This window comes from Corylus avellana, chromosome 11 (assembly GCF_965113065.1).
Source record: "Corylus avellana chromosome 11, dhCorAvel1.hap1.2, whole genome shotgun sequence".
Taxonomy (NCBI): Eukaryota; Viridiplantae; Streptophyta; class Magnoliopsida; order Fagales; family Betulaceae; genus Corylus; species Corylus avellana.
This window is the reverse complement of record NC_142500.1, coordinates 15,490,842-15,509,601: the sequence shown is the minus strand read 5'-3', so window position 1 is coordinate 15,509,601 and position 18,760 is coordinate 15,490,842. Positions and strand designations below refer to the sequence as shown.

Genomic DNA, 18,760 nt, shown 5'->3' with positions numbered 1-18,760 from the left:
TTAGAAAGTACTGGAATCAAAGTCTTGAATTCAGACCTTAACTCTACAATTTACGTACCGTACCCTCTATTTTCAACAAAAATAAAAATAAATAGTAATCCTACAACTATCCCCCATTGCTGACGTGTCTCAACTAACTTCTTTTTTTTTTTTAAACAAGTATTGATCTAAGAGTTTGTTGGGATTGTCACGCCAGCATTGTAGAAAATAAAATATGACTTCTGGCATTTCTTATAAAAATAAAAATACTCAAGGTGCACTTTGGTTTCGCACATGAATAGATTGAATGTTAAAGTATAATTAAATTCATGAGAGAATTAGTATTATAATATTAATTGAATGATTAAGCCAATTATTTTTTTATTAATTTAAACTTTTAAAATAAATAATGATTTAACAAACTCTTTCATCGTATTCGCGATAGAGGATAACTTCTATAAGGAGCTGGTGTAAACCAGTTTCTTTGTGCCCACCAATAGGAATCTGCCACATAGGATTATTGCACCAAAACACTAGATTATATAGGTTTTTTCATTTTTGTTTTGTTTTGAAAAAATAAAACAAACATGAAAAAACCTATATAATCTAATGTTTAATTTGGTGCAATAATCCTATGTGGTAGATTTCTATTAGTGGGTCCAAATGAGCTGGTTTGCACCAATTCTTTATAGAAGTTATCCTCCTCACGATAATGTTTGAAAAAAATATCTCTATTATTGTACTTAGCTCCTCACGATAATGTTTGAAAAAAATATCTCTATTATTGTACTTAGCTCCTCACGATAATGTTTGTAAAAAAGATCTCTATTATTGTACTTAGCTTGATAATTCTATGATCAGTCAAGCCCTAAAATAGTACTCTTGAGCTAGACTTGTTTGCAATTACTGTACTTCAAAGGGGGCATGTGAAATAATAATTTTTGTTTACTAGACACGTGGATTTAGTGATCAAAATATAGGGAGAAATTGTGAACTTGAACATGCACCAGTATTTTACTCGCCATCTTCTTTGAAGAGATTGCATCGTCTTTGACAAAATCACATTCAATGAATCAACGTGAAACTTTAAATAAATGTGTTTGGTACGAGGATGATATAGACAAGATTGTTGTAAAGGAGCTAGCTGGACCACTTGATATTATAATCACGTGCATAATTAAGTTATATATAGGTAATAAACCATTAGTGACGGGTTTAGTAGTCTCAAAAATTTTTTCAAAGTGATTAGGCATATATTAGAGTGAGCGTTTAACTCTCAAAATAGGAATCATCCATCCTATTAGTTAGTATTAGCCATCCTAAGTCTCACCGATGATTTGATATTTTACCGTCTAAGCTTATCATGTGCGGCTTCCAATTACAAGTCCTACTATGGTTATGTCCAAGTAAAAATTGAAAACGCCATCATTGGCATGGCCATGAAATAAAAAATAAGAATTTCATTTGAAATTACCAAAGACCTTCTAATCTTAGAAATAGCTAAGTCTGTCTTCGATTATTTAGTATATTATTATAAGATTGTTATATAATTTAAATGACGTAAAAGCAAAAATTAATTCTTAATATTTTTTTTTATAAATTTTAATACAATAATTAATTTTCACTACTACATTATCAAGTTCCATGAAAATTGTATAACTAAAAATAACATTACTCTTTCAACGTACACCGTTGCTTATTGGCCAAGTCACGTACGTACTAGAAACCAACGTATCCACACACTTAATTGATCTTGATTATGCTGACGTCATAGGTTGCATATGTCATGACCATGCTGACGTCGTGGGTGGCGCACCAAAGGAAAGAATCCTAGCTTACACCCTCATGTGGTTGCGTCTTCTTTCAGGCAACCACTAACGTTTTTCACACGATGCTGGTTACTTACTGTTACTGGCCCCGTTTGTCGAGGGTTGGTACCGTAGCTGGAACTGACAGATGCAGCAAAACTTGACTTTCTATTTTTTATTTTTTATTTTTTTTAAAGCAAAATATTAAAAGGTCATAGGGTCAAAAACGCGTACTCTTTTGATTGTTCTCTTTACTAAATATTACTAAAATTTAACGAGTGTCTTTTCTATTTGTTCTTACTGTTAAATTCTACTTTATAACTTTAACTTATAACTTTTTATTAAAACTCAACTTTTTTTTTTTTGCTTTTAACTGATCAATAGATGTTTCAAGTCATGCAAGAACTATTTAAAAACATGGGCTCAACATATCACATCAAATTAACATTTCATTTTTTTTTTTTTTTACCATACAACTACTAATACATAGTTTTCATGAAAAATATTTTTACTACTTTGAAGTTAGTTTACTTGCAGCACTTACTTAACCCTCATTAACACCCTCAAAAACGCAAGTCGCGGTCGTTGTCTCTTGTCTGAAAATTATTGCCTAATCCATCAAAAAAACCTCTACTTCATATATATCTAACCTCTTTGAATCCTCTTATATATGAAACTTATACCAGTCTCAGTTGGGGTTTACTAATAAAACAATTATTACCCTAGTTTACATTGACTACTCTTAACCCCCCTACTCACTGTACAATCTTTCTCTCTTTCAAAATTTATCCCCTGACAAGTTTGATCGAACAAGGTGTGATCAAGGGTTCAATCGACCATTTTGTGGCATGTTCGATCGATCAGACCCTAATTTGATCAAAACACTCTGACAATATTTTTCGCGCACAAAAACACACCAAACCCTAGCTTTATCTTCCTTCATTACACCACACTCCAAGCACAACCTAAAACACCACCCCTCATGACCAACGACTTCATTTTTACTATCAAAACACTTCCCTTGCATGCAACCACTCTAACGTGGCACTCTGAGAAGCTAATCAAGCGGCTGGACTGCGGTAGAGAACTTGGCACGTGTAGTGTACGAGTGGCAGAGGCAGCGGCGCCTAGGCGCATAGGAATCACGCGCTGATGGTTGAGTGGGTAAGGACACATGGCTACTCAGGTAGTAGCGTTTGCAGCGGATATGAAGTCGTCGGAGGAAGAGTTGTTGAACGGAGGTCCTGCCGACATAATTGAACGACGGTGGCGGCCTATGGCGGAATGGCGAAGACTCTAGGCTGTGTGTGTGAGAGCATGAAAACTTTGATGAACCTGTACTCTGCAGCTCTGAAACGGTCGTCTTAATTCACTACTATTATCATCATTAATACACTACTATTATCATCAGAACCATAGTTCAACATAACCAAAAACCGTTCCTCTTGCTACCCAAAAAAAACATCATAGCTAGCATCTCAATTAACATGTGAACTATTGTTGTAGGAGACAGGCACATGGTAAGGACCACAATGTACAACAACTCTGTAGTGAGTACATATATCACCTTTGTAATAATTGATGATAGATTAGAGCTTTTATGATCAGATTTTTCATTTTTATCTAAACAACAATTGTAATTACAGTTCGTCAGTTAGGTTTTAGTGTTGATAAATTCAATGTCAAAATGTGTTGAGTTGTAAGGTTTAAGTATGGGATTGACGTCGGATCTAAAGTATGGTTTAAATATTGGTTAAAATTGAAGAACAGAAGTTCTCGATTGCAACCTCAATTCTATGGTGTTCGATCAAGACAGTCTTTTAATTTTCAATTTAATTTTAGTAAGTATTGGAATCGAAGTCTTGAGTTCAAACCTTGACTCTACACTTTACCCTCAATTTTCAACCTATATATATATATATATAGAGAGAGAGAGAGAGAGAGAGAGAGAGAGTAATCCTACAATTATCCCCCATTGCTGACGTGTCCCAACCAATCTTTGATTTTTTTTTTTTTTTTTAATAATAAGTATTGACCCCAGAATTTGTTAGAATTGTCACACCAGCATTGTAAAAAATAAAATATGACTTCTGACTACATTACTTATAAAAATAATAATACTCGAGGTGATGTTTGGTTCCCCACATGAATAGATCAAATGTTAAAGTATAAATTATATAATTAAATTCATGAGAGAATTAGTATTATAATATTAATGAATAATTAAATCAATTATTTTTTTCTCAATTTAAACTTTTAAAATAAATAATGATTTAACAAACTCATCCACCATATATATTCACTATAATGTTCGAAAAAAATACTTCTATTACTGTACTTAGCTTGCTTTTAGGAGTCAGGCCCTTAAATAGTACTCTTGAGCTTGACTTGTTTGCTAAACAGTCGAGTGTTGGCAATTACTGACAGTTTTTCAAAGGGTGATGTGAAATAACAATTTTTGTTTACTAGACACGTGGATTTAGTGGTCAAATTAGCGAGAAATTGTGAACTTGAACATGCACTAGTATTTTACTTGAACATTCAATGAATCAATGTGGAACTTTAAATAAATGTGTTTGGTACGAGGATGATATAGATAAGATTGTTGTAAAGGAGCTAACTGGACCACTAGATATTATAATCAAGTGCACTAATTAAATTATATATGTGTAATGAACCAGAGTAATGCTATAAGTCTTCTTAAAGTTCTTTTATAGTCATTCAAAATGTGATGTAACTTTTAAAATTACCGTTGAATTTGAAATGTAATTTATTGACTTTTAATCTATTGGTGATTTTAAAAATCACATCACATTTGGGATGACTCTAAGAGAACTCTAGAAAGACTTATAACATTAATCCCATGGAACTCCAAGAAAGGATTAATCTCAAGGGTTTTTTGAGTGACTTAGCTAACTCTATTTATGAAATTAGTAGTCCCATGAAAATAGATTATTCCCAAAAATTAAGTGTTACCAAATAAATGAATAGTTATATCTAAGGTTAGCTATTCCAATCTAAGAGTCTATTTCACAAATCAAACGAGGTCTTCCTCTCGTGCGACTTAGGGTTGATGCACTTCTCTTAGGCATTTAGGCCCTCTTGTGATTGTGCAACATACCAAAACTAACCGGGAAGACACATCTAGGCATAAGAATGTTATAAGTTTCTCGTGTTATTTTTGTGTTTTCTAAAAAATGATATGACTTTTAAGATTATCATTAAACTTGTGATTGATCAATATTAAATTTTGATCAAATAATAATTTTAAAAGTTACCTCATTTTTTTAATAAGCACAAAAATAATACAAAGAAGAATTTGTAGAATTATTCTTATGTTTGATCTTGATTGTGCTAACGTTATAGGTTGCATATGCCATGATTATGCTGACGTCGTGGGTGGCTCACCAAAGGATAGAATCCTATGTCGTAGCTTACACCCTCATGTGGTGGTTGCATCTTCTTTCAGGCAACCACTAACTTTTCACACGGTACTGGTTACTTACTGATTCTATGTCATAGGGTCAAACACACTTGCTCTTTCGATTGTTCTCTTTACTAAATATTACTAAAATTTAACAAGTGTTTTTTTTATTTGTTCTTACCGTTAAATTCTACTTTTTAACTGTAACTTAAAACTCGTTATTAAAACTCTCAACTTTTCTTTTTCTTTTTTCTTTTTATTTTTTTATTTTTTTATTTTTATAAAACTGAATAGATGTTTCAAGTCATGCAATAACTATTTAAAAACACGGGCTCATATCACATTAAATTAACATTTCTTTTTTTTTTTTTTTCCTACTATACAAAGACTAATACATAGTTTTCATGAAAAATAATTTTACTACTTTGAAGGTAGTTTACTTGCCGCACTTACTTAGCCCTTATTAATGAAGAAATTTTGGGGCCTAACTCATCTCATAAAATCGGTTCAGTAAGAGAGGGTTGTTCATTCCTTATAAACATACTCAAGATCTTGTCCACAAGCAATGTGAGATTATTCTTCAACACTCTCCCTCACGTGCAAGTCGGTATTTTTTTCGGGTTCTTGTCATGGGGTAAGTAGTATGGGTCATATTCGTCTTGTGTTAGGCTCTGATACCATATTAAATTACCAGTTATCCCAAAAGCTTAAGCTGATTGGATGTAACTTTAACACTCTCCCTCACATGTGGGCTTAAACTCCCTTTTAATAGGTGAGGTCCAACACGTGGAATATTTAATTTAAATGAGGGGGTGATTTGATTGAGTCAAGGTTTGATTCAATGACCTTTGGCTCTGATACCATGTTAAATCATCAGTTGTCCCAAAAGTTTAAGCTGATTGGAAGTAAGTTTAATCATTTAATCATTACTTTAACAATTAATACCCTAAAAAACGCATGTCGCTTCGTTGTCTGAAAATTATTGCGTTACTAGTTAAGGTTTAATCCATCAAACCCTAAACCTCTACTTCATATCTAACCTCTTTGAATCCTCTTATGAAACTTATCCCACTTTCAGTTGGGGTTTACTCATAAAACAATTATTACCCTACTTTACATTTACTACTCTTTAACCCCTACTCAATGTACACTCTTTCTCTCTTTCAAAATTTTTCTCCTAACAAATTTCATTGAACGAGCTGTGCTCAAGGGTTCAATCGAGCCATTTTGTGACATGTTCGATTGATCAAACCCTAATTTGATCAAAACACTAACAATATCTTCTTGCGCCCAAAAACACACCAAACCCTAGCTTTTGTCTTCCTTCATTACACCACACACCAAGCACAACCTAAAACATTGCCCCTCATGACCAACCACTTCAATTTTACCATCAAAACACTTCCCTTGCATCCAACCACTCTGACGTGGCGCTTTGAGAAGTTGACACGTGGCTAGACTACAGTAGAGAACTTGGCACGTGTAGTGCACCAACGGCAGAGGTGGCGGCGCTTGGGTGCATAGGAATCACACACTGATGGTTGAGTGGCGCATGGTTGCTCGGACAATGACGTTTGCGGCGGATCTGGAGTCACCAGAGGAAGAGCTGTCGAGCAGAGGTCCTACCGACGTAATTGAACAATGGTGGTGGCCTGTGGTGGAACGGTAGAGACTCTAGGCGGCGTGTGTGGGAGAGTGAAAACTCTGATGAAGTTGTACTCGGCGGCTCTAAAATGGTTGTCTTCTGCAATTTCGAGCAGTGTTGTCACCCGCTAGAAATTGTGAGGAGAAGGCAGAGAACCGATACGGACAAAGAGATGGATTCGCCAGAAAACACTAGCTACGCCAAATAAAAAAAGACAGGAGGTCGGAAAGAAAGAGAACAGGTTTAAAAGGTGATTCAAAAACTGTGCTTTGGTACCATGATGAAAATAATATTGTATATTGAATTACATAGAATACTATACAGAAGGGGCCTATATATACACCCCAATAATACAGACACTACATATGCATAACACATGTGAGATAACACTACATATAATCTAACAAATACAATCTCCAAAACTTAAAATGTAACACACCGATCATTAATACACTACTCTTATCATCACAACCATAGTTCAACATAACCAAAAACCATTCTTCTTGCTACCCAAACAAAACATCATAACATCTCAATTAACATAAAAAAGCTCTAAATAGGATCAAAAACCACAACACTATAATGAAGTCTCCTAACAAACATTACCTCATCAAGAACAACACCCACTTAAAACTCCTTCAAAACACCAAAACTAAAATCAAGCAAATGTATACAAAATGGCATTTCTCTTCTTGAAAACATTTTTTTGTTGTTTGGTTTGCAGTGATTAATGTGCACGGTGACTTTGACAAAGGTTGGTGTGAGTGCATGGGAGAAAAGGATGGTATTTGAAAATGAAAAATGCTAGCGGTCAATAAATTTTTCATATTTTGCCCATATTCTCTTACAATCAACTATTAAATTTGTAAACTTATGTGAAATCCACATAAGTTAATGCTGAATGTCACAAATCTAATTGTTGATCTATTAAAATTATAGGAGAATATGGACCAAATATGGATGTTCACGTGGAGGGAAGGTTTTAAGAGAGAAATTGTGGCCAAAAAATATTTTATGTATGCCTTCAAAAAAAATAAAAATAAATAATGAAAAATAATAGGGTATATTACGATTGAAAATGTTTTATAGTTGACTGAAATTTTCAAGCCTAATTAACCAAAAACCATAAAATGCTGAAAATATTTTGAACCTAAATCATTAATTGAATTATTTAATAAAAAAAGGTTGAAGCCAAAAATCGCATAATATCAATACGATAGAAGAATAGAATTATAGAAACTAGAAAGAGCGGGAAGAAAAAGCGTCCCTGTGAGTGGGGGCATAATTGTAAATCAACATCACGGAATTCTAATTCAAACTCAAATTGCCGTTGCAAGACTCCAACGGCTATATATAATCAAGAAAATTCCACGAAACTGATTCAACCTCTGTGTTTGAGAGAATTTTAGCACGCCCGGTTTTTACTCTTCAAGAAAATCCCTGAAATTGATAATCAAGAAAAGCCTTTCATTAATCTTTGTGTTCTAGAGGATTGAAGCGCACTTTGTTCCAAGCACCGATCGAGCCAGCTCTCATGGCCGACTATAATAGCCACGCGGCGGACCCTACGAACCTCGTCATGGGGCGATTCTTCAAAGCGCTCTCCAGCCGCAAGACCCAGTCCTCCACGGCCACCAAAACTCCGTCCAATAACCTCGCCGTGGGCCTTGTCAAGATTCTAAGAAAAAGGCGGAAGGGGCCCAGGGAAATGGCGTCGAACCATCGCGCCGCCCAAAGGCAAAACCCTGATCAAGAACGGAATCTCGGCTCGGTGGAGCGGATGGGTCCATATCTGGGCCCAGACCCAACTCAGATCCGATGGTGGACTGCGCCAGACCGAGTCGATGTGGACCCAACTCAGATCCAATGGTGGACTGCGCCGAACCGAGTCTCTACCAGATCGGGCACGCGAGGAAGTGAGTTTTGGGCCTCTTCGGGCTTAGGAGTCCCTGTGCTTCTAATCTTGGTGATCGTTTCCGTCCTCGTTGGTATATCTTCGCGCTTTTCATATGGGTTGAGTGCGAAATCCCTTGCAGTTGCAGGATCACAAACGGGTTGGGCACTCCGGGCAATCCCGCTGGTCCTCACCCTAATCTTGCATTGCTTGTCATCATCGGAAATCTCCAAAACCAAGTCCGAGATCTTGGTTCAAGTGTTTCAAGCATTGAGCGCTTCTCTTTCAAGAAAGTGTCATTAACGCCATGGGCTCTTGCTAATCGGAGTTGAGGATCCGCTGGTTTGTCCAATTTTGACCACCCGTCAAAATATCGGCAGTACATCGGAGTTTTGTTTTCTTTTGTGTATTCTGTCTTGAAGTAATTTTCTCACGGCTTCCATGTAAATTTCTAGTTCATTAGGTTCAATTAATTTTTTCCACATTTGTTTTGATATATAAATATATACAAGAAATTCATGGTCTTATGTGGGCATGGAGAAAGTGGACGAATTTTTAAAGATTTTCTATGTGTATTTTAGTTTTATTGGGTTCAATTTTGAGGTTTCGTTCCTGCCAATTGATGTTTCATTCTTTGGGTGTGTTTTGTTTAGTCCATTCTTGTCCCCCTTGGGTGGAATGGTAAAAGTCAATGTCAATATTGATCTTAATATGTGACGCTAGTGCAGGGCTTTGCCTTTTGATTATACCTATGAATCTTCATTCTGGAAGAGAATGAAGATTCATAGGTTTGTCTTAAAGCTGGGACATGGATGGATGTCTTTGTTGGGAGTATCATCTTGTTGAATTAGGGTAATTGTGGGGATTTTGGAGATGTAGAGCGGGTGTTCTATGAAATGCCTGAATGGTATATCGTGCAATAGAGGAAGAGAATTAGGGTGTTTTTCTGTGAGTTGGAGTTAGACAGAGATGAATTTGAGATGTAGGCTTGAGTGGAATTTGGTTAGTGTTTTATGTTTTTGTGTTTTTCATAGTCCCTTTTTTTTTTTTTTTTTTTAAATTATGGCGGCATGGTTTACATTTCACACGACTTCTGTTAGGAAATTAATGGAAAATCTTACGGAGTAATCTGATTGAAAAAGCATTCAATTATTATTGAAAAGATTAGAAACTGAAAGGAACTTTCGAAAACGGGCCAAAACTCAAGAAGTAAATTGTATTTTTTTTCCTATTAATATTTACATATGCATTTACCCTCTTTTTTTTTTTTTTATGTATTATAAAAATATTTTATTACAAAAAATAGAATCTCAAGTATACAGGAAGTGAATAATATATACACATAAATATACCGATCATTCATGTATCTGTACGAATGCATGTAACTACTGGCTAGCATCTATACAGAGAAAAAAAAAAATGGCAAGCAAATCAGCACCGTCCTTCTTTCCAATTGTATGGTTTACAGCATCTCCTAAACCAGTCCCGAGTAGCTACTCTTTTGCCATTGTCTTTAAAAGTCGAGAACACAATGCTTTTCTCGTAGAGACACTTCACGTGCTTTTGAAGCTAAATGAGAGAATGAAATTGCCTATTGCTGCCTTCATCAGATTCTGTAACTTGGTAAATAATAATAATAATACTAATAATATAAATAATTACAAAAGGAAGAAATAAAGGGGCCAAATAAGTCCCTTTGATGTTGTGAACCAAGCTAGCTAGGCTCTACCTGCCAAAAGAGAACCCCCCAAAGAATCGCAATCCTTTTTCACTTTTGATCAAACCCAAGCACTGTCAAATGATCAGTGGATGGCACGTCTCTTTACAACAAGATTTCCAAATTAACAAAAGAATGTGAAAATTAGCCCAAAATCAGAAGGCTTGAAACCAATTAAGGAGAAAAGAATTAAGGAGAAAAACAATAATTGGGTCAAGGAATGAAAAAAAACTAATTCCAAGACGCATGTACAAAAATTTCAAACAGATATGGAGCAAAGATCATCGAGGACTTGTCTGATGTTAGGCCTCTCATTTACAGGGAGAATACACCTGATTGATATTCCAAGCAATTCATCCATTGCTGTGGAAGGCTCTTCCCCACCTGAAATGTCTCTGTCAATACAGTCCATTCTCCGTCCTTCCTGATCGCATAGTCGAACCCAATCTGTAAGGTCAACAGCCCCAGACTGGCCTGATATTATGTCACCAGCACTTCTCCTGGTTAACAGTTCCATTAGAATCACCCCAAGTGCATACACATCTGCCTTGAATGATGGCACTGGTTTAACTGCAGAAGCAAGTTCTGGTGCACAGTATCCAAGTGCTCCCAGATTTAATATTTGCTCTGCAATGCCAGCTGACGTCATGAGGCGGTGAAGACCATAATCGGTAAGGCGAGCATTGTACTCAGGGCCTTCCAAGACTATATTTGTTGGTTTCAGGTTTCCATGTGGCAAGCCTCTATCATGAAGGAACAACAGGCAGCGGGCAACGTCCATGCCAACTTTTAGTCTTTGACTGAATGATAATGGGGAGTATCTCCGAGGTGTGGATTCTGCATGATATATATTGAAAAAAATACTTAATAACTAAGATAAAGCTCATTGCATGTCAAATACTCCTGCATACACAAGTGTACAAGCATGTGTAAATCAAGATGCCAGACTATTTTAGGTATGAAACCCAATTCTGTGTCCTAAAAAGCCCACTAGAAGGCCTTGTAGCATAGGGCACCTCAAAAACTAAAGCTTTCAGCCTGCCAACATATAGGATAATCAAACATTAGGAAAGTTGCTATTACCAGTGTTACACACGAAAACCAGCGGCTCTGTTAACTACTAGACACTAGACAAGTTGCCGAGCATTTGACATGCCCTAGGATATTTTTGAAAATCATATGAGATACCATCCTACTGTAGACTAGCAACTTCTGCATCATTTTAACTATGATTGTCACTGCCAACCATTTACTTATTATCTGCCTGTACTAACCCTCTGGCTCCATGCGGAATTCGAGGCATGAGTCTCATGGAATGCACCGTGAACTGTGAGTGCAGTCCTACATGTATCAGATCAGAGTTACCAGATCCCTTTACCACCCAGCAAACTGTCGGATCATTGTGTCTGATTCATGGTACTCTGATGTTCCAATTCCCCAAAATTGACTATTCTAACATACTGTGTTTATAACTGTTCATCATTATCGGAGAAAGATGGGATATCCAGCTAAAACTTGGTAAAAGAAATTATAATATCTGGGGAAGATAAAGAAAAAAGAAAGGAGATAAGGACTTGCAATTGATTGATTTTATGTGTTTATAAATACATATGTACATACCTACCCATAAACCATAAAAACTTGTCCATATATACGTGCTTATTGCAAATTTAACTGAAGCGACCCAAATCAACACTCGATGCATACACAGTCCCAAATAGCAAACCAAGTTCTAGTCGTACCACCGGATTTAGAGGGATACCACGTCCCTGTCTCCATACCACGTTGTAGGTAACATTTTATTGGGCCAAGCTGAAGCTAGAATGCAAGGCAATGTAACTTCTACGAGAACCAGCATTCAGACAAGTCAACTCTTTTCTTACAAATACAAATTTAATAAAACCTAAGTTTCTTTTTTGAAAACTAAAATTTCCACCATAAACTGAATTATTCATCTGGAAGTAAAGCCAAAGTTTTACTGGAAACAATTCTCTCACAACTTCCTGCCTGTATCAGGTAACTAATCATATCTAAGGATTAGCAGGTAACAAATCCTAAAATCTTAAAATCCATGCAAAGTATCATCCAACAGGATCACTGCCTAGTTGTCTAAAACAAGATAATTCCAAACCATTATTCACTCAATATTTTTCCACATAAAAGGATATGCTAATCAAACGATCTAGAAATAGTATCATCTACAGCGATAGAATCGTTATCACCAAGAGATTATTCATTTACCGCTTATAATTACAAGTCTTTTTTAATTAAGGTCTCATACAGTAACCATTCCATTTTCTTATTGTTGTATAAATATAATTACATCATTGCCATAAAATTACGAAGTAAATTATCTAATGAAAGTGTGATGCTAAAGTCAATCAATAGCAACTTGTAAAGATGTAGGCAAGATAACATTTTTGAACTTCATAAAAGTGACCCACGGATCTTGGATCTAAAACATCATTATGGTATTACAAATTGGACTGCAACTACAATCTTTTAATCTCCCGCATAGGCTACCAAATAGTATGATATTTATCCCACAGATACTAAAACCCATGTTAGACTCAGTGCAAGCTTAATCAGACAACTATGACTTTGTGTACACTTAAAACGGTAAACTCAGCAGCTCACTTCCACTTTGATTAAGTCCACTAAGATAATAAATCCAACTATCTGTTTTGGCTAAATATAGAAGCTTAAGATGAAATAGAAAGTTAGGCAAAGTTAATATTTCTGCAACTTAAGAGAAGCTCTTTTGGGATGAAATAAATAAATAAAAATCTGAATTTTAAATCAACCGTCTTTAAATCGGCTGAGATTTTAAGATGGCAAGTTTTTTTTCTAACTGGTATTTCTAACCATATAAACAAATGCATAGTCAGATACTATAATTTTTAATAAAAACTGCCCACTACAAGTTTATTCAAGAACAGGAACTAGTAAAGATATTTTAGAAGAGTTTCCCAAAACACCATTCATTATGGGACAATTGGTCAGATACAATGCCGTAAAGCTAGATGAGCAGTTTGATATCAAAAGGCAAAGCTCAGCTCTAGAATCCCATGTCAGGTTAATACATACACCTGCATTGACATAGACTCAAACATTCCTCCCAAGACTGACAAAAATATACCAGACAAAGCATACAACAGTCACTATGTGGCAAGACAATAATATATTCTTTAAACACGCCTGTACATGATACTGAAAGAATTGGAAATATGATCAAATAATTGCATGGACTTGACTGATATAAGACAATCACAAAGACAAACATCACAGATAAACCCATTACTGGGGGGAATTTTCAGGGCTCTTACCATAAAGATGTAGGGCCAAGCTATCTCCCCGTATATAATCCGCTAACAGAAGCCTCTCTTGTTCTCTGGGCCCCCAATAGTATGCTTGTAATGGAACAAGGTGTGGATGCCTCATGGAGCCAATCCTTTTAACTTCTCTCGCAAATTCTTTCTTATGTTTTACAAGCCCCACCCGTAACCACTTCACAGTCAACATACGTCCACTATCTAGAGTAGCTTTATACAGGGTGCCATGGCTGCTTCTACCAAGTACTTCTGCCGGAGCACGAGATAACTCCTCAGCTGTGAATGCCAGTGAAGTATCCAGGAAGAACAATTCTCCAGCCAACCTATCTGGTGAATACACATCCAACAACACAGGTTGTTCAGACACCTCTATAAAACGGGGTGAGGAAGATAGCGGGGAACCTGGAGAGGATTTCCTTCCAGATGTTGCGTGATGATTATCTAGCACATTAGGATTCAGGGATGCTGAACTAGTGGCTACTCCCTCAGGTAAAACATGCTCAGCAGATTGAGTTGTCTGCCCAGGTAATGCCCTTGAATTTGAAGTCAGCAAGTGATCAGTCGAAAAACTCAAGGAAGTTGGTGGGGGTTGAACATCTCTCTGAGACTTAAAGAGGGAAGACCGGGAAAATCTTCCGAACTTTACATCTCTCCCTGTATTCTGATCACTAAATCCACTTCTTCCACGAAATTCTTTAAGATGTGCTTGGTGATAAGCCACTAAAACAAAAACAATCATCGCAGCAGCACCAATGGAAGCAAGAATGATTGCTAACCTAATACTCCCCTTAGAACTATGATGCTTCCCTCCATTAGAAATTGGACCTGTAACAGAATTTGATCCCGAAGAGCCACCAGGAATGTCGAGCTTTTCATTTCCAGGACGAAATGAAGACGTAGGAAACCTTCTCAAATTTTCAGGAACTTTGCCAGTTAGTTCATTATAAGACACATTGAATACATTTAAGCTGGATGGAAGCTTATCAGGTATTTCACCCACAAATTTGTTGTGAGATAGATCGAGGTACTCCAGCCTATTGAGTTTGTTCAGTGCACTTGGCATCTGCCCTGAAAATCCATTCCATGCTAGATTCAGTAATTTGAGACTTGCAATTTCACCTATGTCTGAAGACAAGGCACCTGTCAAGTTATTACCAGAGAGATCAAGATACTCCATCTGCTGCATATATGGAGTTTGAACTAATAATTCACTTGCATGTGAACCTGGAAGAGGAATTGGTCCTGAAAATTGATTTCCTGAGAGGTTCAGTCTTGTCAAGGTATCTGAAGTGAAGAAACTATCAGGAATTGGCCCACTGAGTTCATTTAAACTGAGGTCAACTAAGGACAAGCTACGAAGGGACCCCAGTGTCGAAGGCAAGGTACCAACTAGGGAATTATTTCTGAGAGTAAGAGTAGTTATTCTATCAAACTGAGACGTCATGTTTGGAAAGTTTCCCGACAGATTGTTTGAACTCAAATCAAGAACCTGTAGTGCAGACACCCAATTTTGCATAACGGATATGTCACCATTGATCATATTTCTGCTTAAGTCCATTATTACACAACTTTTCACAAAAATGGGCAAAGAGCCTGATAAACTATTTGAGGAAAGATTCAAAACATTCAAAGTTGTGGAGTTAATTCCGAGAACTGAACCTGTACACATAAAAATGGAGAATATCGATTATTTTTGGTACATGGTTGAGCATATATGCAGATAATGAGAACTATAAGGTTTACGACCACCTATTTCTAACAGGATATAATGCCAATTTGTGACAAGTATGGAAGAAAGACATTTAATTAATACTATAAGCATCCACAAATATCAGAAAAGTGAAGAGTCAAAACATGATTACTCCAAGATGGAATACACATAAGAAAACCAAAACAAGTATATCCAACCTAGAAGCGACGATATAAGTTTTATATATACTATCCTAAAACAGTTACCAGTGCAAGAAGCTCAGCTGATATAGTGATGTAATCTTCTTCTTCTTTTTCTGAGCTAGGGTGATGTATTCAATTGTGCAAGAATTTCCCCAAGACTCTAGGACATATCACCTGCTTTATGACTTGATTAATCCCTGATAAGGGGTGAAGTTCAATAGCAGAAAACTGGACATTTTGATGCAGTGACAAGCATGCAAAAAGTCCCTTTTTTTCTAAACACATATGCTTAGTTTTTCTTTTTAGCTTGTTATATGATTATAAGTTTAAATTTTTTTTTCTAATGACGTTCGACAGATTTGGAAAGCAACCTCCGTATGCAATTTGGTGGGCTAGGGTTAGGAACTTAGGTGACACAACGAAGACGTTGGGGTTTACAGTGGTGGGGTAAGGGCTTAGGATTTATAGATTGATAACTGGTTGGATCTTACAGGTAGTTGATAGTCAATCCCTGCAACCCATCCTCTCTACTATAAGTAGGAAAGTGTAGCTCACCTTCATGTAGTTTAACATTTACACCTTGACAGACAGCTTCAAAGCCATATATATCTTCCTACTGCAAGCTTGACCTTTGGTGTGAAGCACATCTAAAACATGCTCATTGTTTGATATTGGCATCTAATCTTCATCTAAGGTTTTTTTTGCTTTAGAGTTACGAAAAGGAATTAGAGCCACAGTCCTACAGTGCAATTTTTCTTGAATCCATTGCAACTGTTTTTGAACTTAAATCTTATAAATGAACATGTGTTAATGCATTTAAGTTCTCTTGACCTCAAGTCAGGTGGTAAGAGGGTGGCTGTGTTCGGATAGGCCTTAGGTTTGAATCTTGTCCTTCAAAATGAAAGGTCTCCACCTAGAAATATCAGATCCAATAACAATGTTTGCAAACTTAAATTTGTGAATAGAAAGCTAAAAATTTTCACCAGAGACGAATTTGATAGTTACAAATTTGTAAAAAACTCTCATTTTGATAGGTGCAAATTTTTTTCAGAATTTACTACACCGAAAACAAAGGGCACTTTGTCTTTTATTCCATCTCTATTTCCTACCATGCAATGTTACTTGAAGAATCAGCTATGTTTACACCTAAACTGTTCAGGTTTACGCCACAACAGACAGAAGGACCTATACCCCTCAGCTTTCAACTCTGGATCACCATTAACACCGTCGACACTTTTGATATGGATATAATGTCTATCAAGACCCCAAAAACAGAAAAGCAAAGCAAACCATAAACGTAATGTTACTTCCAAAAACCTAAGGCTCTGGGTCCTGAGCTTAGGCAAAAAGGGTTGAGACTGATCTACACATCGACGTTACTTATGTCTGAGTCATACATAGCAATCTTACTTCGACAAATACGTTAAATGAAGAAAACTCCCGGTCTCCGTCATCTTAAATATCAATCTCATTACATTTTTTTTTTTTCGAAAGCTTTTGCTCAAGCAATTGGTAATTGAACAAGGAGTAATTATTTACCTGTAAACCCATTGCCACTAAGATCCAATTCCTCCAACACAGAACTCTCCAGTAATTCCTCCGGTATTGACCCGAACAACTGATTACTCCCCAATCTTAAAACCCGCAAATTCAGCAACGACCCCAAAGAAGGTAGCTCTCCACTAATCTGATTATCTCCAAAATCTAAAACCTTCAAGTTCCGGAACAATTCGATGGATTCATTCTTGAAAAACCCACCATTCAATTTGTTGTGGGACAAATTCAAATGGTGAACTGTGTTGGCCAAGCTCGATATATTCTCTAAACTCAACGAAATCCCACCGGAAAAGTTGTTGTAACTCAAATCCACATACTCCACATTCCTCAACTCCGATAACACAATCGCAATGTCACCCCAGAGCTGGTTTCCATGCAAATCCAACGTCTTCAGCTGCTGCAAGTTTCGAATTCCGCTCGGAAACCCGCCTTCGAACTTGTTGACCGACAAATTGAGGTAATTCAGTCCCCACAAGTCGTTCATGCGGGCCGGGATCGGCCCGTAGAAGTTGTTATCGGATAGATCCAAATGCTGCAACGTGGGGATGGTCCCGAGCACCGGTTCGACCCGACCCGTGAAGTGGTTTCCGGAGATGCTGAGATTCTTGAGCATCTGGAGGCCGGTGAGAGTGTGGAACTTGACCTCGCCGGACAGGCCAAGGCGGTCGAGGACGATGCCGGTAACATTGCCGGAGACTTCGTCGCAGAAGACGCCGTTCCATTTGGGGCAGGCATTGGGGTCCTCACGCGAGACCCCGTTCGGGTCCCAGGACGTCGTGACTTTCCCAAGCGGGTCGTCCTGGATCCCTTTCTTGAATTCGAGCAGGGATCGAAGCTCCAAGTCGGAGATAGAGCTGACCAGCAGCGCTAGAGAGAGAATGTAGAGAGAGAAAGTGGTGAGAAGGAGTGAGAGATTCATTGGACCTCAATGTAGAAACCCCCCTAAAAATTCATCGAGACATAGAAACAGAGTGTGTGTGGGGAGTGAGAGTTCTCGAAACCCTAGAATCTCAAAGAGAGAGAGAGTGAGAGGACAGCTAGGGTTTTATGCATATAAGCATACGAGTTTTGGACGAGACGGAAATGGGTTTAGAGAGAGTAGTAGGCGACGGAAAAATCTGTTAAAAATGGCGGTTCTGTCAGGTGTAGAGCGTTGGTTGGTTGGGGTGAGTAACTACAGTCTGTAAAGGACAAAGCTCCCTCTCAGTCTCTCTCTCTCTCCCTGTTTCGCTCAGGCCCCCACTCACATGGCTTTTCACGGGGGGAATTTGACGCCGTTAACTGGTTCGGCCTCTTTTGTTCTCGTGCTTTTACCGGAGGTCAATCTCGCACATGGTTGGTTGTTAACAACAAATCTGCATTTCCTGGCCTGCACACTACTTATAATTTTCTTGTTTCCACTTATCCATCATTATTTAATACCTCCAAATAAATATATAAATCTCAATATATATATATATTATCTGGTTTGTCAATGGTTTTTGAATATATTTTTCTATTTTAAAAATTAA

The 18,760-nt window shown here is 37.1% G+C and overlaps 1 protein-coding gene across 1 annotated transcript; it reads right to left on the bottom strand.

The window, feature by feature from the left end:
- Nucleotides 1-10,502: 10,502 nt before the first annotated feature.
- On the bottom strand, nt 10,503-18,395 carry LOC132165752 (Leucine-rich receptor-like protein kinase family protein). Its single transcript, XM_059576430.2, has 3 exons — nt 17,232-18,395; nt 13,794-15,458; nt 10,503-11,304 (listed from the first exon to the last, which is right to left on the bottom strand). Exons 1-3 carry the CDS (start codon nt 18,166-18,168, stop codon nt 10,727-10,729), a joined length of 3,180 nt encoding a protein of 1,059 aa, XP_059432413.2. The 5' UTR covers nt 18,169-18,395; the 3' UTR covers nt 10,503-10,726.
- Between the last annotated feature and the right edge of the window lie 365 nt (nt 18,396-18,760).

Coding starts and splice junctions, on each gene's coding strand:
- LOC132165752 (XM_059576430.2), bottom strand. CDS start 18,168: ATGAATCTCTCACTCCTTCTCACCACTTTCTCTCTCTACATTCTCTCT. Junction 15,459..17,231: donor TAGTGGCAATGGGTTTACAG/GTAAATAATTAC, acceptor TTATGTGTACAG/GTTCAGTTCTCGGAATTAAC. Junction 11,305..13,793: donor CTTGGCCCTACATCTTTATG/GTAAGAGCCCTG, acceptor TATATCATGCAG/AATCCACACCTCGGAGATAC.